We start from the raw sequence: 14,123 nt of genomic DNA, 5'->3' as shown, positions 1-14,123 counted from the left end.
CAGTTTTGGCTGTTCCTCAAGATCATGAAAAGCAGCACACTCTGGTTTCTGAAAGTTCAGTAGGTCACTGCTCCAGATGGAGCACCCAAGACGGAGGGGCGCTTTAAAGTATAAAAGAGGAGTAAATGTGTCATTGCTGCCTGAGGAAACGTACCATGTCTCAGCCCCTCCTCTTCACCCGCACAACACTTCATGTATTTTTACCACACTGATGACTTAGTTCTCTTGAGTCACTGAGGTGCACAGATGAAGTCTTGTCTCCATATCCCAGTGACCAGCCCAGAGCCAGTGCAGGCTGGATTCTCAGAAAATGAGGTAGTTGATGCTACTGCACATTTATATGTGCTTTAGTTGGCCTGGGCTTCTATAACAAAATATGGGCATACAAAGAGATATTGCAGGTTCCATTCCAGACCACTGCAATACAGTGAATATGGCAATAAAGTGAGTCCAGTGGGTTTTTTGGTTTCCCAAGGCATATAAAGGTTATTTGCCCTGTACTGTAGTCTATTAAATGTGCAACAGCATTGTGTCTGAAAAAAAACAACGTCCATACTTTGGTTAAAAAATAATTTACTGCTAAAAACTGGTAACTATCATCTGAGCTTTCAGCAAGTCCATTGTTTTGCTGGGGGGGGGGGGGGTCTTGCCTTAATGTTGCTGGCTGCTGACTGATCAGGGTGGTGGTTGCTGAAGGCTGGGGTGGCTGTGGCCATTTTTATAAATAAGACAACAATGAAGTTGGCCGCATCAGCTGACCCTTCCTTTCACGGACTATTTCTCTGCAGCATGTGATGCTGTTTGATAGCATCTTATTCACAGAACTTCTTACAAAATTGGAGTCAGCCATCTCAAACCCTACCACTGCTTAGCTGATATTAAATTCATGTAATAGTCGAAGTCCTTTGTTGTCATTTCAAAAATCTTCACATCATCTTCACCAGGAGTAGATTCTATCTCAAGAAACTACTTTCCTTGCTCTTCAATAAGAAAGCACTTCTCATCCTTTTAAGTTTTATTTTTTTTATTTTTTTATTTTTTTGAGAGAATGAGAGAGCAGGGAAATGGGGCAGAGAGGGACACAGAGAGAGAAGCTTAAGCAGCCTCCACACCCAGAGTAGAGCTCGATGCAGGGCTTGATCTCATGACTGTGAAATCATGCTTAACCGACTGAACCCCCAGACAGCTCTCATCCTTTCAAGTTTTTAAGATTGGCAGCAATTTGTCACACTGCAAGCTCCACTTCTAATTCTGGTTCTCTTGCTATTTGTACGACATCTGCAGTTAATTCCTCTACTGAAGTCCTGAACCCCTTAAACTCATCTGTGAGGGTTGGAATCAACTTCTTCCAGACTATTTTAAAGAGTTATGATATTTTAACCTCTTCCTATGAATCATGACTGTTCTTATGGCATCTAGAATGAATCTCTTCCAGAAGGTTTGCAATTTACTTTGCCCAAATCCACCAGAGGCATCGCTCTCTATAGCAATGATAGCCTTACAAATATTTCTTACATAGTAAGACTTGAAAATCTAAATTACTCCTTGACCCAAGACTGCAGAATGGATGTGGTATTAGATAAGAAAACACTAATCTTGTTGTACATCTCCATCAGAGCTCTTGGGTGACCAGGTACACTGTCAATAAGCAGTAATATTTTGAAAGGAATCTTTCTGAGCAGCAGGTGTCAACAATGGACTTAAACTATTCAGTAAACCATACTGTAAACAGGCAGAGTAGATTTAGCATAATTCTTAAGGGTCTTAGGATTTTTGGACTGGTAAGTGAGCACTGGCTTCAACTTAAAACCACTAGCTGCATTAGTCTCTTACAAGAGAGTCAGCCTGTCTTTTGAAGCTTTGAAGCCAGGCATTAACTTCTCCTCTCTAGCTATGAAGTCCTCGAGAGCATCTTCTTCCAATAGAAGGCTGTTTTGTCTACACTGAAAACTTCTTGTTTAGTGTAGCCACTTTCATTAATGATCTTAGCTGGATCTTCTGGATAACTTGCTGTTTCACCTTGCTGCTTGCACTTTGATGTTATGGAGACGGCTTCTTTCCTTTAACCTCATGAACCACCCCTGCTAGCTTCAGACTTTTCTTCTGCAGCTTCATGGACTTGAAGAGAGTTAGGGCCTTGCTCTGGATTAGAATTTGGTTTAAGGGAATGTTGTGGGATGGTCTGATCTTGTATCCAGACCACTCTAACTTTCTCCAAATCAGTGATAAGGCTGTTTCACTTTCTTATCATTCATGTGTTCACTGGAGTAGCACTTTTCATATCCTTCAAGAACTTTTCCTTCACATTCATGACTTGGCTGTTTGAAGCTTTTGGTCTATCTTGGCTTTTGACATGCCTTGCTTAATAAGATTAATCATTTCTAGCTTTTGATTTAAAGTCAGGGATGTGTGACTATTCCTTTCACTTGAACACTTAGAGGCCATTATAAGGTTATCAACTGACTTAACTTCAATATTGCTGTGTCTCAGGGAATAGGGAGGCCTGAGGAGAGAGAGGGAGACAGACGGGGGAATGACTGGTTGGTGGAACAGTCAGAACATGCACAACATTTATTGTTTAAGCTTGCGGTCTTATGTGGGTGAGGTTCATGGCACCCACATATACAACAGAACATATAAGATCACTGACAACCGTAACAAATATAATAATGATGAAAAAGTTTAAAATATTATGAAAATTACCTAAATGTGACACAGAGGCGTAAATGAGCAAATGTTTTTGGAAAAATGGCCCCAATAGAAGAGAAGGTTGCCACAAACCTTTACTTTGTAAAAACAAAACAAAACACAAAAAACAAGCATTATCTGTGAAGTATAATAAAGTGCAATAAAACACAACATGCCTATACCATGGGCTGGGTGGCTTAAAAAACAGATTTCTCATAGTTCTTTTTATTTTTTTTAATGTTTATAAAACTTAACACCACAGATTTGCCTGTTTTTTCAATAATGCATAAGTGGAATCACACAGTATGGATTCTTTGTCGTCTTCTTTATAAAGTTCAATGTTACGTCTATGAATGTTCATCTTTGTTGTTGTATAGTATTCAATTGTATGAATACAGGGTTAACTCTTCTGTTGATAGACATCTTCATTGTTTTTAGTTTTTGACAATTATGAATAATGCTTCCATAAACATTGTTTTACTTGCCTTTTGTACACACAATCTCACACACCTAATCACACACATTTCTGTTGGGAATGCGGCTAGGTGTCAAATTGATGGGTCACAGGAATAGGTATGTTCGTTCATGGTAGACAAGGTCAGTTGGAAAGTGGTAGAATGAATTTACCCTCCTATATGCCATTTGCCAGTTCTCCTCATCCTACCCTTGTCAGCACCTGAGACTGTCAGTTTTTTAAAGGTTTACCATTCTAGTAGGTATTTCTCACCTACTGGTTTCTTATTGCATTAAAAAAATTGTCTTTGGGGCGCCTGGGTGGCGCAGTTGGTTAAGCGTCCGACTTCAGCCAGGTCACGATCTCGCGGTCCGTGAGTTCGAGCCCCGCGTCGGGCTCTGGGCTGATGGCTCAGAGCCTGGAGCCTGTTTCCGATTCTGTGTCTCCCTCTCTCTCTGCCCCTCGCCCGTTCATGCTCTGTCTCTCTCTGTCCCAAAAATAAATAAACATTGAAAAAAAATTGTTTTTTTTAATGTTTATCTATTTTTGAGAGAGACAGAAACAGAGACAGAGACAGAGCATAAACCGGGGAGGGTCAGAGAGAGAGGGAAACACAGAATCCGAAGCAACTCCAGGCTCTGAGCTGTCAGCACAGAGCTCGACGCGGGGCTGTGAGATGACTTGAGCTGAAGTCGGATGCTTAACCAACTGAGCCACCCAAGTGACCCCCTCACTACATTAAAAAAACATTTTTTTTTAGTGTTTATTTTTGACAGAGAGAAAGCGCAAGTGGGGGAGGGAGAGAGAGAGACAGAGACACAGAATCTGAAGCAGGCGCCAGGCTCTGAGCTGTCAGAACAGAGCCCAATGTGGGGCTGGAACTCATAAGCTGTGAGACCATGACCTGAGCCCAAGTCGGCCGCCCAACAGACTGAGCCACCCAGGTGCCCCTCATTGAATTTTTTATTATAAATTTGTGTTTTCCTTACTTAATGACACTGAACAACTTTTCATGTTGTGTTCTCCACCTGGATATCTTTTTTTTAATAAAGTACCTGTTGCCCAATTTCTTTTTTTTTTTCAATATATGAAATTTATTGTCAAATTGGTTTCCATACAACACCCAGTGCTCATCCCAAAAGGTGCCCTCCTCAATATCCATCACCCACCCTCCCCTCCCTCCCGCTCCCCATCAACCCTCAGTTTGTTCTCAGTTTTTAAGAGTCTCTTATGCTTTGGCTCTCTCCCACTCTAACCTCTTTTTTTTTTTTTTTTTCCTTTTTCCTTCCCCTCCTCCATGGGTTTCTGTTAAGTTTCTCAGGATCCACATATGAGTGAAAACATATGGTATCTGTCTTTCTCTGCCTGACTTATTTCACTTAGCATAACACTCTTCAGTTCCATCCACGTTGCTACAAAAGGCCATATTTCATTCTTTCTCATTGCCATGTAGTACTCCATTGTGTATATAAACCACAATTTCTTTATCCATTCATCAGTTGATGGACATTTAGGCTCTTTCCATAATTTGGCTATTGTTGAGAGTGCTGCTATGAACATTGGGGTACAAGTGCCCCTATGCATCAGTACTCCTGTATCCCTTGGGTAAATTCCTAGCAGTGCTATTGCTGGGTCACAGGGTAGGTCTATTTTTAATTTTCTGAGGAACCTCCACACTGCTTTCCAGAGCGGTTGCACCAATTTGCATTCCCACCAACAGTGCAAGAGGGTTCCCGTTTCTCCACATCCTCTCCAGCATCTATAGTCTCCTGATTTGTTCATTTTGGCCACTCTGACTGGCGTGAGGTGATATCTGAGTGTGGTTTTGATTTGTATTCCCCTGATAAGGAGCGACGTTGAACATCTTTTCATGTGCCTGTTGGCCATCTGGATGTCTTCTTTAGAGAAGTGTCTATTCATGTTTTCTGCCCATTTCTTCACTGGGTTATTTGTTTTTCGGGTGTGGAGTTTGGTGAGCTCTTTATAGATTTTGGATACTAGCCCTTTGTCCGATATGTCATTTGCAAAATCTTTTCCCATTCCGTTGGTTGCCTTTTAGTTTTGTTGGTTGTTTCCTTTGCTGTGCAGAAGCTTTTTATCTTCATAAGGTCCCAGTAATTCATTTTTCTTTTATTTCCCTTGCTTTTGGGGATGTGTCGAGTAAGAGATTGCTACGGCTGAGGTCAGAGAGGTCTTTTCCTGCTTTCTCCTTTAGGGTTTTGATGGTTTCCTGTCTCACATTCAGGTCCTTTATCCATTTCGAGTTTATTTTTGCGAATGGTGTGAGAAAGTGGTCTAGTTTTAACCTTCTGCATGTTGCTGTCCAGTTCTCCCAGCACCATTTGTTAAAGAGACTGTCTTTTTTCCATTGGATGTTCTTTCCTGCTTTGTCAAAGATGAGTTGGCCATACGTTTGTGGGTCTAGTTCTGGGTTTTCTATTCTATTCCATTGGTCTATGTGTCTGTTTTTGTGCCACCTGTTGCCCAATTTCTATTGGGTTGTCCTTTTTGACATTTCTTGATCTATGGGCATTCTTATATATTCTCAAGATGAACCCTGTCAGTTTTACGTGTTGCAAATATTTTCACCCACTCTATGGCTTGTCTTTTCACTCTCTTAATGGTGTGTCTTTACAGAGAAAAATTAAAAAGTTCAATGGAGCCTAATTTATCAATGCTTTCTTCTATGATTAGTGTGTTCTGTGTCTTGTTTAAGAAATCTTCCCCATTCTGGGGCACCTGGGTGGCTTAGTCGGTTAAGCATCTGACTTCAGCTCAGGTCATGATCTCATGGTTTGTGAGTTCCAGCCCCGCATTGGGCTCTGTGCTGACAGCTCAGAGCCTGGAGCCTGCTTCAGATTCTGTCTCTGTCTCTCTGCCCCTCCCCTACTTGCTCTCTGTCTCTCTCTCCCAAATATAAAAATAAAACATAAAAAAAAATTTTAAAAGAAATCTTCCCCATTCCAAAGTCATGAACATATTCTCATATCAACTTCTAGAATTTTTATTATTTTACAATTCACATTTGGATCTATAATCCTCACAAGACACATTTTAGTTTTCACTGATGTGTAACTTAGATAAGGTACACAAATCTTAACTATTCAACTTGATGAATTTATATATATGATATATGGCATATATATATATATACACACACAGTTGACCTTTAAACAACATGAGCTTGAACCATGTAGGTCCACGTCTAAGTGGATTTTTTCTATAAATACAGTACAGTACTGTAAATTTTCTTACTTGTGATTTTCTTAATATTTTTTCTCTAGCTTACTTCATTGTAAGAAAACAGTATATGATACATAGACAAAATACGCGTTAATCAATTGTCTATGCTAATGGTAAGGCTTCCAATCAACAATATGCTATTAACAGTTTTTAGAAAGTCAAAGTTGTATGCAAATTAAAAAAAATTTTTTTAAATGTTTATTTATTATTGAGAGACAGAGAGAGAGACAGAGCATGAGCATGGGAGGGGCAGAGACAGGAGAAGACACAGAATCCGAAGCAGGCTCCAGGCTCTGAGCGGTCAGCACAGAGCCCGACGCGGGGCTCGAACTCACAAACTGTGAGATCATGACCTGAGCTGAAGTCGGACACTTAACTGACTGAGCCGCCCAGGTGCCCCAGTTGTATGCAAATTTTTGAATGCACAGGGAGTTGATGCCCCAACCCTCATGTGTTTAAGGGTCAATGTGTGTGTATGTGTGTGTGTGTGTATGACCCAGATGAAGATACTGAACATCTCTCACACCCTAGAAGGATCTCTCATATCTCTTTCAGGCAATAGCCCCCAAAGGTAACAATACTCTGCCTGTATCACCATCAATTATTTTGCCTGTTTCTTCATTTTATATACAGGAAATCATATATTTGGAGCTCTTTTGTGTCTGATTATAACCTGCTCAACATCATGCATGTGAGATTCATCCATGTTATTGCATGTTGCAGTTCTCCATTCATTTTCCTTACTGTATAGTATTCCATCATATAAATACATCACAACTTACTTATTCACTCTTCCTTTGATGGACACTTGGATTGTTTCTTATTTCAGGGTATTATGAATAAAGCTGCTATGAATATTCTTGTGTATGTCTTTTGAAGGAAATAAATATTCATTTCTGTTAGCTATTTACCAGGATACACAAAATTTTTATCTTACTGTACTACAAAAACCATTTAGATTTGTCAAGTTCTCCCTGCCAAGTACACATAGCATATTTTATCTGTTACTACATCCATAATTATTTTTGGAAAAAATGTGAAAACCTTTTCTATTTTTTTATTTTGAAATAATTTCAGACGTACCCCAAATTATAAAAACAATACAAAAAATGCCCATATGGGGGCGCCTGGGTGGCTCAGTTGGTTGAGTACCCGACACTTGGTTTCAGCTCAGGTCATGATCTCACAGTTCATTCATTTGAGCCCATGCCGGGCTCCACACTGGCTCCTTGCTGGCAGTGAGGAGCCTGCTTGGGATTCTCTCTCCCTCTCTCTCTGCCCCTCCCCCACTTGTGCTCACTATCTCTCAAGATAAATAAGCTAAAAAAAAAAAATGCTCATATGCCCTTCACCAAAATCCCTCCATGTCAACATTTTACTACATTTGGTTTACCAGTAATTATCTTGTGTGCATGTGTGTACGTATAACCTTGATACTGTTGAAGAGTACTGGCCAGTTACTTGATAGACTATATAAACCTGGGTTTGTGTGACATTTCCTCATAATTAGATACAGGTGATATGTTTGGGACAGGAATACCCAGATGTGATGTGTTCTTCTCAGTGTATATGAGAAGGCACATGATAGTGTCCCATTACTGCTGTACTAATTTTAATCACTTGGTTAAGGCCAGGTTTCTCCACTGTAATATCACTATGTTTCCCTCTGTTATTAATCAGTATCTTATGGGGAAAATGCTTTGAGATTATGTAAACATCCTGTTTCTCATCATACATTCATTTCATAGTTTCAGCATCCATTGATGATTCTTTTTTTAAATTTAATTCCAGTATAGTTGACATATAATCACATTTGTGATTCTTGCCTGAAATAATTTTGATGGAAATGGTTCAAAACTAGTTTTTGTTTAAAAAAATTTTTTAACGTTTATTTATTATTGAGAGACAGAGAGAGACAGAGCATGAGCAGGGGAGGGGCAGAGAGAGGGGGAGACACAGAATCCGAAGCAGGCTCCAGGTTCTGAGCTGTTAGCACAGAGCCCAATGCAGCCTCAAACTCACAAACCAAGAGATCATGACCTAAGCCGAAGTCGGAAACTTAACCAATGAGACACCCAGGAGCCCCTATTTTTTGTTTTTAATACCCGCAAATTAAAAAAAATCTTACAGTGATCATCAGGATTTCTCATAATTTGAACTGAAATCTGGAAGATCACCAGACATTTGCCATAAAAACATCCCCAAAATCACCTTGAGAGAATAAAAAAAATAAAACTGGCCAACTGGTGGTGGCTGTGACACTGTTCTCAAGCAGAGTACAACTCTCCTGGGAACCTGAGAGTCAGCCAAAGAAGACAGAGAAAGAACTCTCCTAAATGTCTCCACTTCTACACAAACCACCCCCAAACCATCCTGGTGCAGACTGAGAAAAGATGTTTTGCATGCTCAGAACATCTCTTTCTAGAGGGAGCACATACGTCAGCCAGGGCATGAATGAAGAACAGGGGTCACGTCTCACAGATCCTAAGGGCTCCTGGGGTTCAGGAGTTCAGCCCGTGTCTTCCCTGGAGACAAAGCAGAACATAAACTTTGCCCTTTTGTTTCCAGGAGATTCTCATTCACCTTTCTAGCTTTCTCTAGGCTGGGACCAGCTCACCTGCTTAAACAGCAAACTCAGCAGAAACAATTAATCCATAGGGGCCCTGACATCTTGTGGGTTAACTAGCGAGGCTCTCTGGGAGCAAAGTCACCAAGTGAGTTGATACATAAGCAGGTTCCAATTTACAAGTGGACTAAGTCCCAAAAGCTCATTCTGCAAGCCAAGGGTGAGAAATAAGGTCTCTGCAGGTTAGCTCACAAAACCAGTAACTCATGGAGCAGCCTCACAGATGATTGAGGGCTGGGAAGGAAACCTTCACCCAGAACATGGTCTCTGCAAGATGAAGACTTTGACTTGAGGACCAGAAGACAACTTGCCCCAACTTGCCCAGCACAGTTTTACTCAGCAACACCTAACATAGCATCTCTGATGTATCAGGCATTGTGCTGAGTACTGGAACACCAAGGATGGGAAAGATATGGTCTCTGCCCTCGAGGGGCTTGTACAGCAGTGGGAGGTTTCTGCCAGTGGTAGACCCAGCATCACCAAGACTCCAGTGGATGGTGGAGCATGGGTCTCACGGTCTCAACAGATGTATTCAGACTGGCTGGTCATGAGCAGGCTCAAGGATGAGGCCTGCCTGACCAGTGTGCACGGAAGCATGGCTGCTGCAAAGCATATTTCACTTAAAGGTATCCATCTACCAGTGGTTATATGGCAGTCCAATTTAAGAATTTCACCAGGAAAGGAGACACATCCATCAGCTGTTGCTTCTCTTTCCAACCCACAAAATAATATATTTTTCATACTTGTACCTGTTGTTCTTGCTTTTACCAACTCCCTCCCTCGTGTTCCTTGAAAACATTAGCAGTTTCAAAGAAGAGGAAATGAATGACACTAGAAGGGTACAATGTGATAAAAGGTCATCTTTGGTGCTTGAATCTCCAATGCTGAAACCTGCAATTGCTGGTCCAAGGTCACAGCTGGCAACACTACTTCATCAGAGCTAAGATGCCACCAATTTTAAGAGCATCATGACTTTCTTTCTTTTTTTCTTTTAAAGATTTTACTTTTAAGTAATCACTACACCCAGCGTGGGACTCCAAGTTACAACCCTGTGATCAAGAATTGCATGCTCTTCCGACTGAGCCAGCCAGGCGCCCTCAGCATGACTTTCTATGACCACCAAGAAAGAAAAAAATCTGCCAAGTGAATGACACAAAGGAAGACACAGCTCAACTTCAGAGCTGTGAAGATGTGAACGAAGGTGCATCCAAGAATCAATTAAAAATGGTAACTCTGGTTAATCTGACATGTTTCAAGTACTGTGTGCTAGGTGTTGAGACAGGAACACAAGAGACAAAAGGCCACCCTACAGTCAAATGGGAAGAAGACACACTCAACATCTAAACTTAACTCCTGTCCTCTTCCTCCCCAGCACCCAGCACCAACCAGCCAGGACTATTCCTCCTCAATCTCACTCATCTGCTTTCCAGGCTAAGGAGTGAAGCCATCTGGTTTCACCATGCTCCCTCTTCTCCAGTCCAGCTCAGGGACTGCCGCTCCATCTGTCCATCCCTTCCCACTGCTGGGTGGGGGCCTCCCTAAATCCTGGAAACCCAAGCCTGTAACATTCAGCCTCCCTCGCCTACCTCTCCCACTCTCCATCACTGTCCCACAGTGTGATTTCAACATGTTGCCCCACTTTTTCTTCTTTTATTTTCCTCGCTACGAGAAAAATAAAATAATCTGTCTCAAAGTGTAGCCATGTGGTCAAATCATTATGGAATCCAAAATGCTTTGAGTCTTGATGTAAAAAAGATCCAAGATTAACTGACACTATTACAACAGTCCTGTTTTTCTGAATATTGCTTTTTTCAAGATGACTTATTCCTAACACCGTGCTTTGTGTCGGTCCTTTTAAACAAATATTTAATAGCTTAGGAATGTTAGTGAGGGCAGTGGCTCTGGTTAGCAAGCCCTCAGCTCGCACTCTGAAAGATGAAATGAGATGAGTTTTATCCACAAAGGAAAGTCAAACAGTCTACAGTATTATAAACTGCACATCCATCAAACTAGGCATAGGCTGGGAACAGAGAGCTTTTCTGGGGGGAAAAAAAGCCATCCTCTGTGCCCTGGGGAACACTGGGAAAACACACACACACAACCACCAAATCAACCAAAACATAAACCAAGTCTCAAGTTAGTCTGAAGAAAGTTCTGTCCCAACAAAGCAAACGATGCCTTGGTGACTGTGCCACCCAGGAGAGGAGGGCCTGGCTGGTCTTGGTCTGGGCCAGCCCTGGGCCCAGCCGGCCGCCAGGGTCAGAGTAACATGTGAGTACATGTGTTTAACCAAGAAATCCATAAGGGCGCAAAAGAGGCAGGGGGTTGTGTCTGATCTGACTGACAGCGGGGTTGAGACCGTCCTAACTGGGCGAGCAGGGGAGGGATAGGAGGCCGGGGCACAGGCCTGGAGGAGAGGGGCGGCTAGTGGGGAAAAGGAAGCGGGTGCAGGATTCCCGGACGGTGGGGCTGGAAGGGCGACGACCGCGGATGGGAAGAAGAGCGGGTTCCTACCTCCAGGGCCGCTGGGGCCTTCCCGCGCCCCCAACGATGCATGCGGAGGTTGCACTTGGGCAGGCAACAGCCGTCCAGCACCCGGGCGGCGCGCGCAGACGGCGCCCCCCAGCGGGCCCAGCCCCGCCCGCCACGTGCGCATCCACGTGCACGCCAAGCGCAGCACCGGAAGCCCAAGGGTGGGCAGTGCTCCCCGCAGGCGAGGCCGGCATCAATCACCCCTCCCGAACTTTTGATCTGTGCCCTCTACTTAACGTGCAGTTGAGTCGCGGGATCCTCACCTGGGGGGCTTCCAAACAGATGGGGACACCGATCCCACAGGGAAAGGGCCTCTTGCTAAGGGACAAGGACAGAAGAGGGCGGCGCCAGGATTTAAACCCACTGTGGCCTCTCCGCCGTCAGACCACCCGGGATCTTTCCCAAAGTAAGACACTTCTCGTGTTGTGTGTTGAGAGCGCATCCCTTATAGCCACCATCCATGATTATTCACGTTTTGCTTTGAGAACAGATGTGCCCTGGGCATGTGTATCTGAGTGTGTGTGAGTGTGCGCGTCTGTTCGTTCTTTGGGGGATGTCGGCCGGTCAGATTCACACTGAACAAACTGGTTGAGCCCCGACCCTTTGCCTGACCCTGAGCAAGGCCATTTACATACATTATTTCTCTTTATCTGCAGCCAGCCCTGTCATCAATTAAAACCATATCCTACTCTTCTGGGGAACTGATTTTTAATTAGACATCATGAATAGCTAATTAACTGTCCTCCTGCGTGGTTTTCCAGGCAGGAGGGCGGTAGAGCCGAGCCGAGCTGAGCTGAGCAGTGCTACTCCTGGCACCCTGGCTAAGCCCATACTCTGAGTGAGAAGCCTCTCTTCTGGGGCCAGGAAGTGAGGGAGAGAAGGCAGAGGCCTTGGTGTGTTAGCAGGCCTTCCGAGCAACGTTGTTTCTTGACCTTTACTTCCTTTGATCAGCTCATCTAGGAGTTTGAGCCTATTAATTCATGTGACTTCCATTTGTTAAAAGGGATACTGAAGAGACTGAAAGGATCCCTTCTGAACTCCTTCCTGTTCTTTGGAGAACGTCTGCCATTTTAAATGTTTTAAACATACATAGGTATATCCATTTTAATGAGCATTGTTTGTAAGTTTAATATGAAGAGACAGATCCAGCCCCAGGCAAAGTTGAAAATACTAACCTACACAAGAATAATCCTTTTTTGGTATACGAATGCTCCCACCAACATTAGCTCATTGGATCTTCACTGTAGGCTGGAGGGTGCTGACTACTCATTTTCCAGTGGAAGAAACTGAGGCTTGGAGGCCAGCTGCCTGACCCAGAGCCATACTCTGGGGTATGAGAGCCTACATTTAATCCCAGGGCTCTCATTGCTACTGGTCTGTCTTTCCTCATGTCACCCAGGGTTTTGCTCTCACTTTAGGAACCTGTTGTTCTCACTTCTTTGTGTGGAGGCCCTGTGTCCTTGAGGCCCTCCACATTCCTCCCAGAGGACCCTGGAAGGAAAGAAAAGGAAATTTGGCCAACAGGGCTGCCTCAGGTGGCTCAGAGACTCCATTAGAGGGCCTCTTCATGCAGCAGGTCATGCCTGCTGAAGGCCCGCCCATTCTCCTCCTCCTCCTAGGATCTCTGTTCCTTCAAGTCCTGCTCTGCCCGACCCCATGTTGTGTGTGCCCACTCCTCGTGACTTGATCTCTTAGCCTGGTTAAAAAGCTGTGTTCCCAAGAGTCCTTTGAATAGTAACCATAGAGATGGGATCGACTCAGGAGAAAGGCTTTAGGCAAGTTGGCCTTCCTTACTCCTTCCAGGGAGAGTGGGTGCTTAGTGTTACAAAGGCCAACCTGGAATGACAGTTTCAATTATTTTATTCATTTATAGCTGCTTCTTCATGTAATCATCTTTTATTGATCATCTAGAAGGAGCTACATACGCTATATACATTGTAATTCAATCCTTTTTAAGGACCCTACAGAAGGGAAATTGGAGGTTCGGAGAGCTTAAGTTGCCCCAGTTGCAGAGCTGCTAGTACCATCTGAGCCCATGTTTCTCTGGCTCCATTGTGTATACCTTTTTCTTCATACTCCACGGTCTGATTTCAACGTTTTTAAAAAACTGTTTATTTATTTTTGAGAGGGAGAGAGAGACAGAGGATCTGAAGCGGAATCTGCATTAACAGCAGGGAGCCCAATACAGGGCTTGAACTCATGAGCTCTGAGATCATGACCTGACCCAGCTGCTCATGACCTGGCCCGACCATGACCTGACTGATTGAGCCACCCAGGTGCCCCACCCATTGTCTGATTTCAAAAGAGGCACTGGAGAAAAGATAAAAAATCAAAATCAGGGGCACCTGGGTGGTTGGTTAAGCGTCCAACTTCGGTTTGTGAGGTTTTTGAGTTTGAGCCCTGTGTGTGGCTCTGCACTGACAGTGCGGAGCTGGCTTCAGATTCTCAGTCTCCCTTGTTCTCTACCCCTCCCCCCTTGCACTCTCTCAAAAACAAATAAATAAACATTAAAAAAATTCAAAACCACAAAAAGGAGGAAGAGCCACATTTGGGCCAGCAGGGTTAATGTGATTATGTGAA

At 43.4% G+C, this 14,123-nt stretch overlaps 1 protein-coding gene across 7 annotated transcripts in view; it reads right to left on the bottom strand.

Annotated features, from left to right (window-relative positions):
• Nucleotides 1-11,597, bottom strand: part of FAM178B (family with sequence similarity 178 member B) — a 113,906-nt gene extending 102,309 nt beyond the window's left edge. For 6 of the 7 annotated variants that reach the window (XM_047853407.1, XM_047853411.1, XM_047853414.1 and 3 more), the window contains exon 1: nucleotides 11,526-11,597. In XM_047853407.1, the coding sequence (XP_047709363.1) occupies nucleotides 11,526-11,567 (42 nt within the window). In that variant the 5' untranslated portion in view covers nucleotides 11,568-11,597. Of the gene's footprint in view, nucleotides 1-8,823; nucleotides 8,861-11,525 lie in introns of those variants that run through there. The other variant, XM_047853408.1, reaches the window with a different exon arrangement.
• Between the last annotated feature and the right edge of the window lie 2,526 nt (nucleotides 11,598-14,123).

The sequence above is a fragment of the Prionailurus viverrinus genome, chromosome A3, assembly GCF_022837055.1.
Source record: "Prionailurus viverrinus isolate Anna chromosome A3, UM_Priviv_1.0, whole genome shotgun sequence".
Lineage (NCBI taxonomy): Eukaryota > Metazoa > Chordata > Mammalia > Carnivora > Felidae > Prionailurus > Prionailurus viverrinus.
Note: the sequence above shows the minus strand (reverse complement) of the source record. Positions and strands in the feature narration are given on the sequence as shown.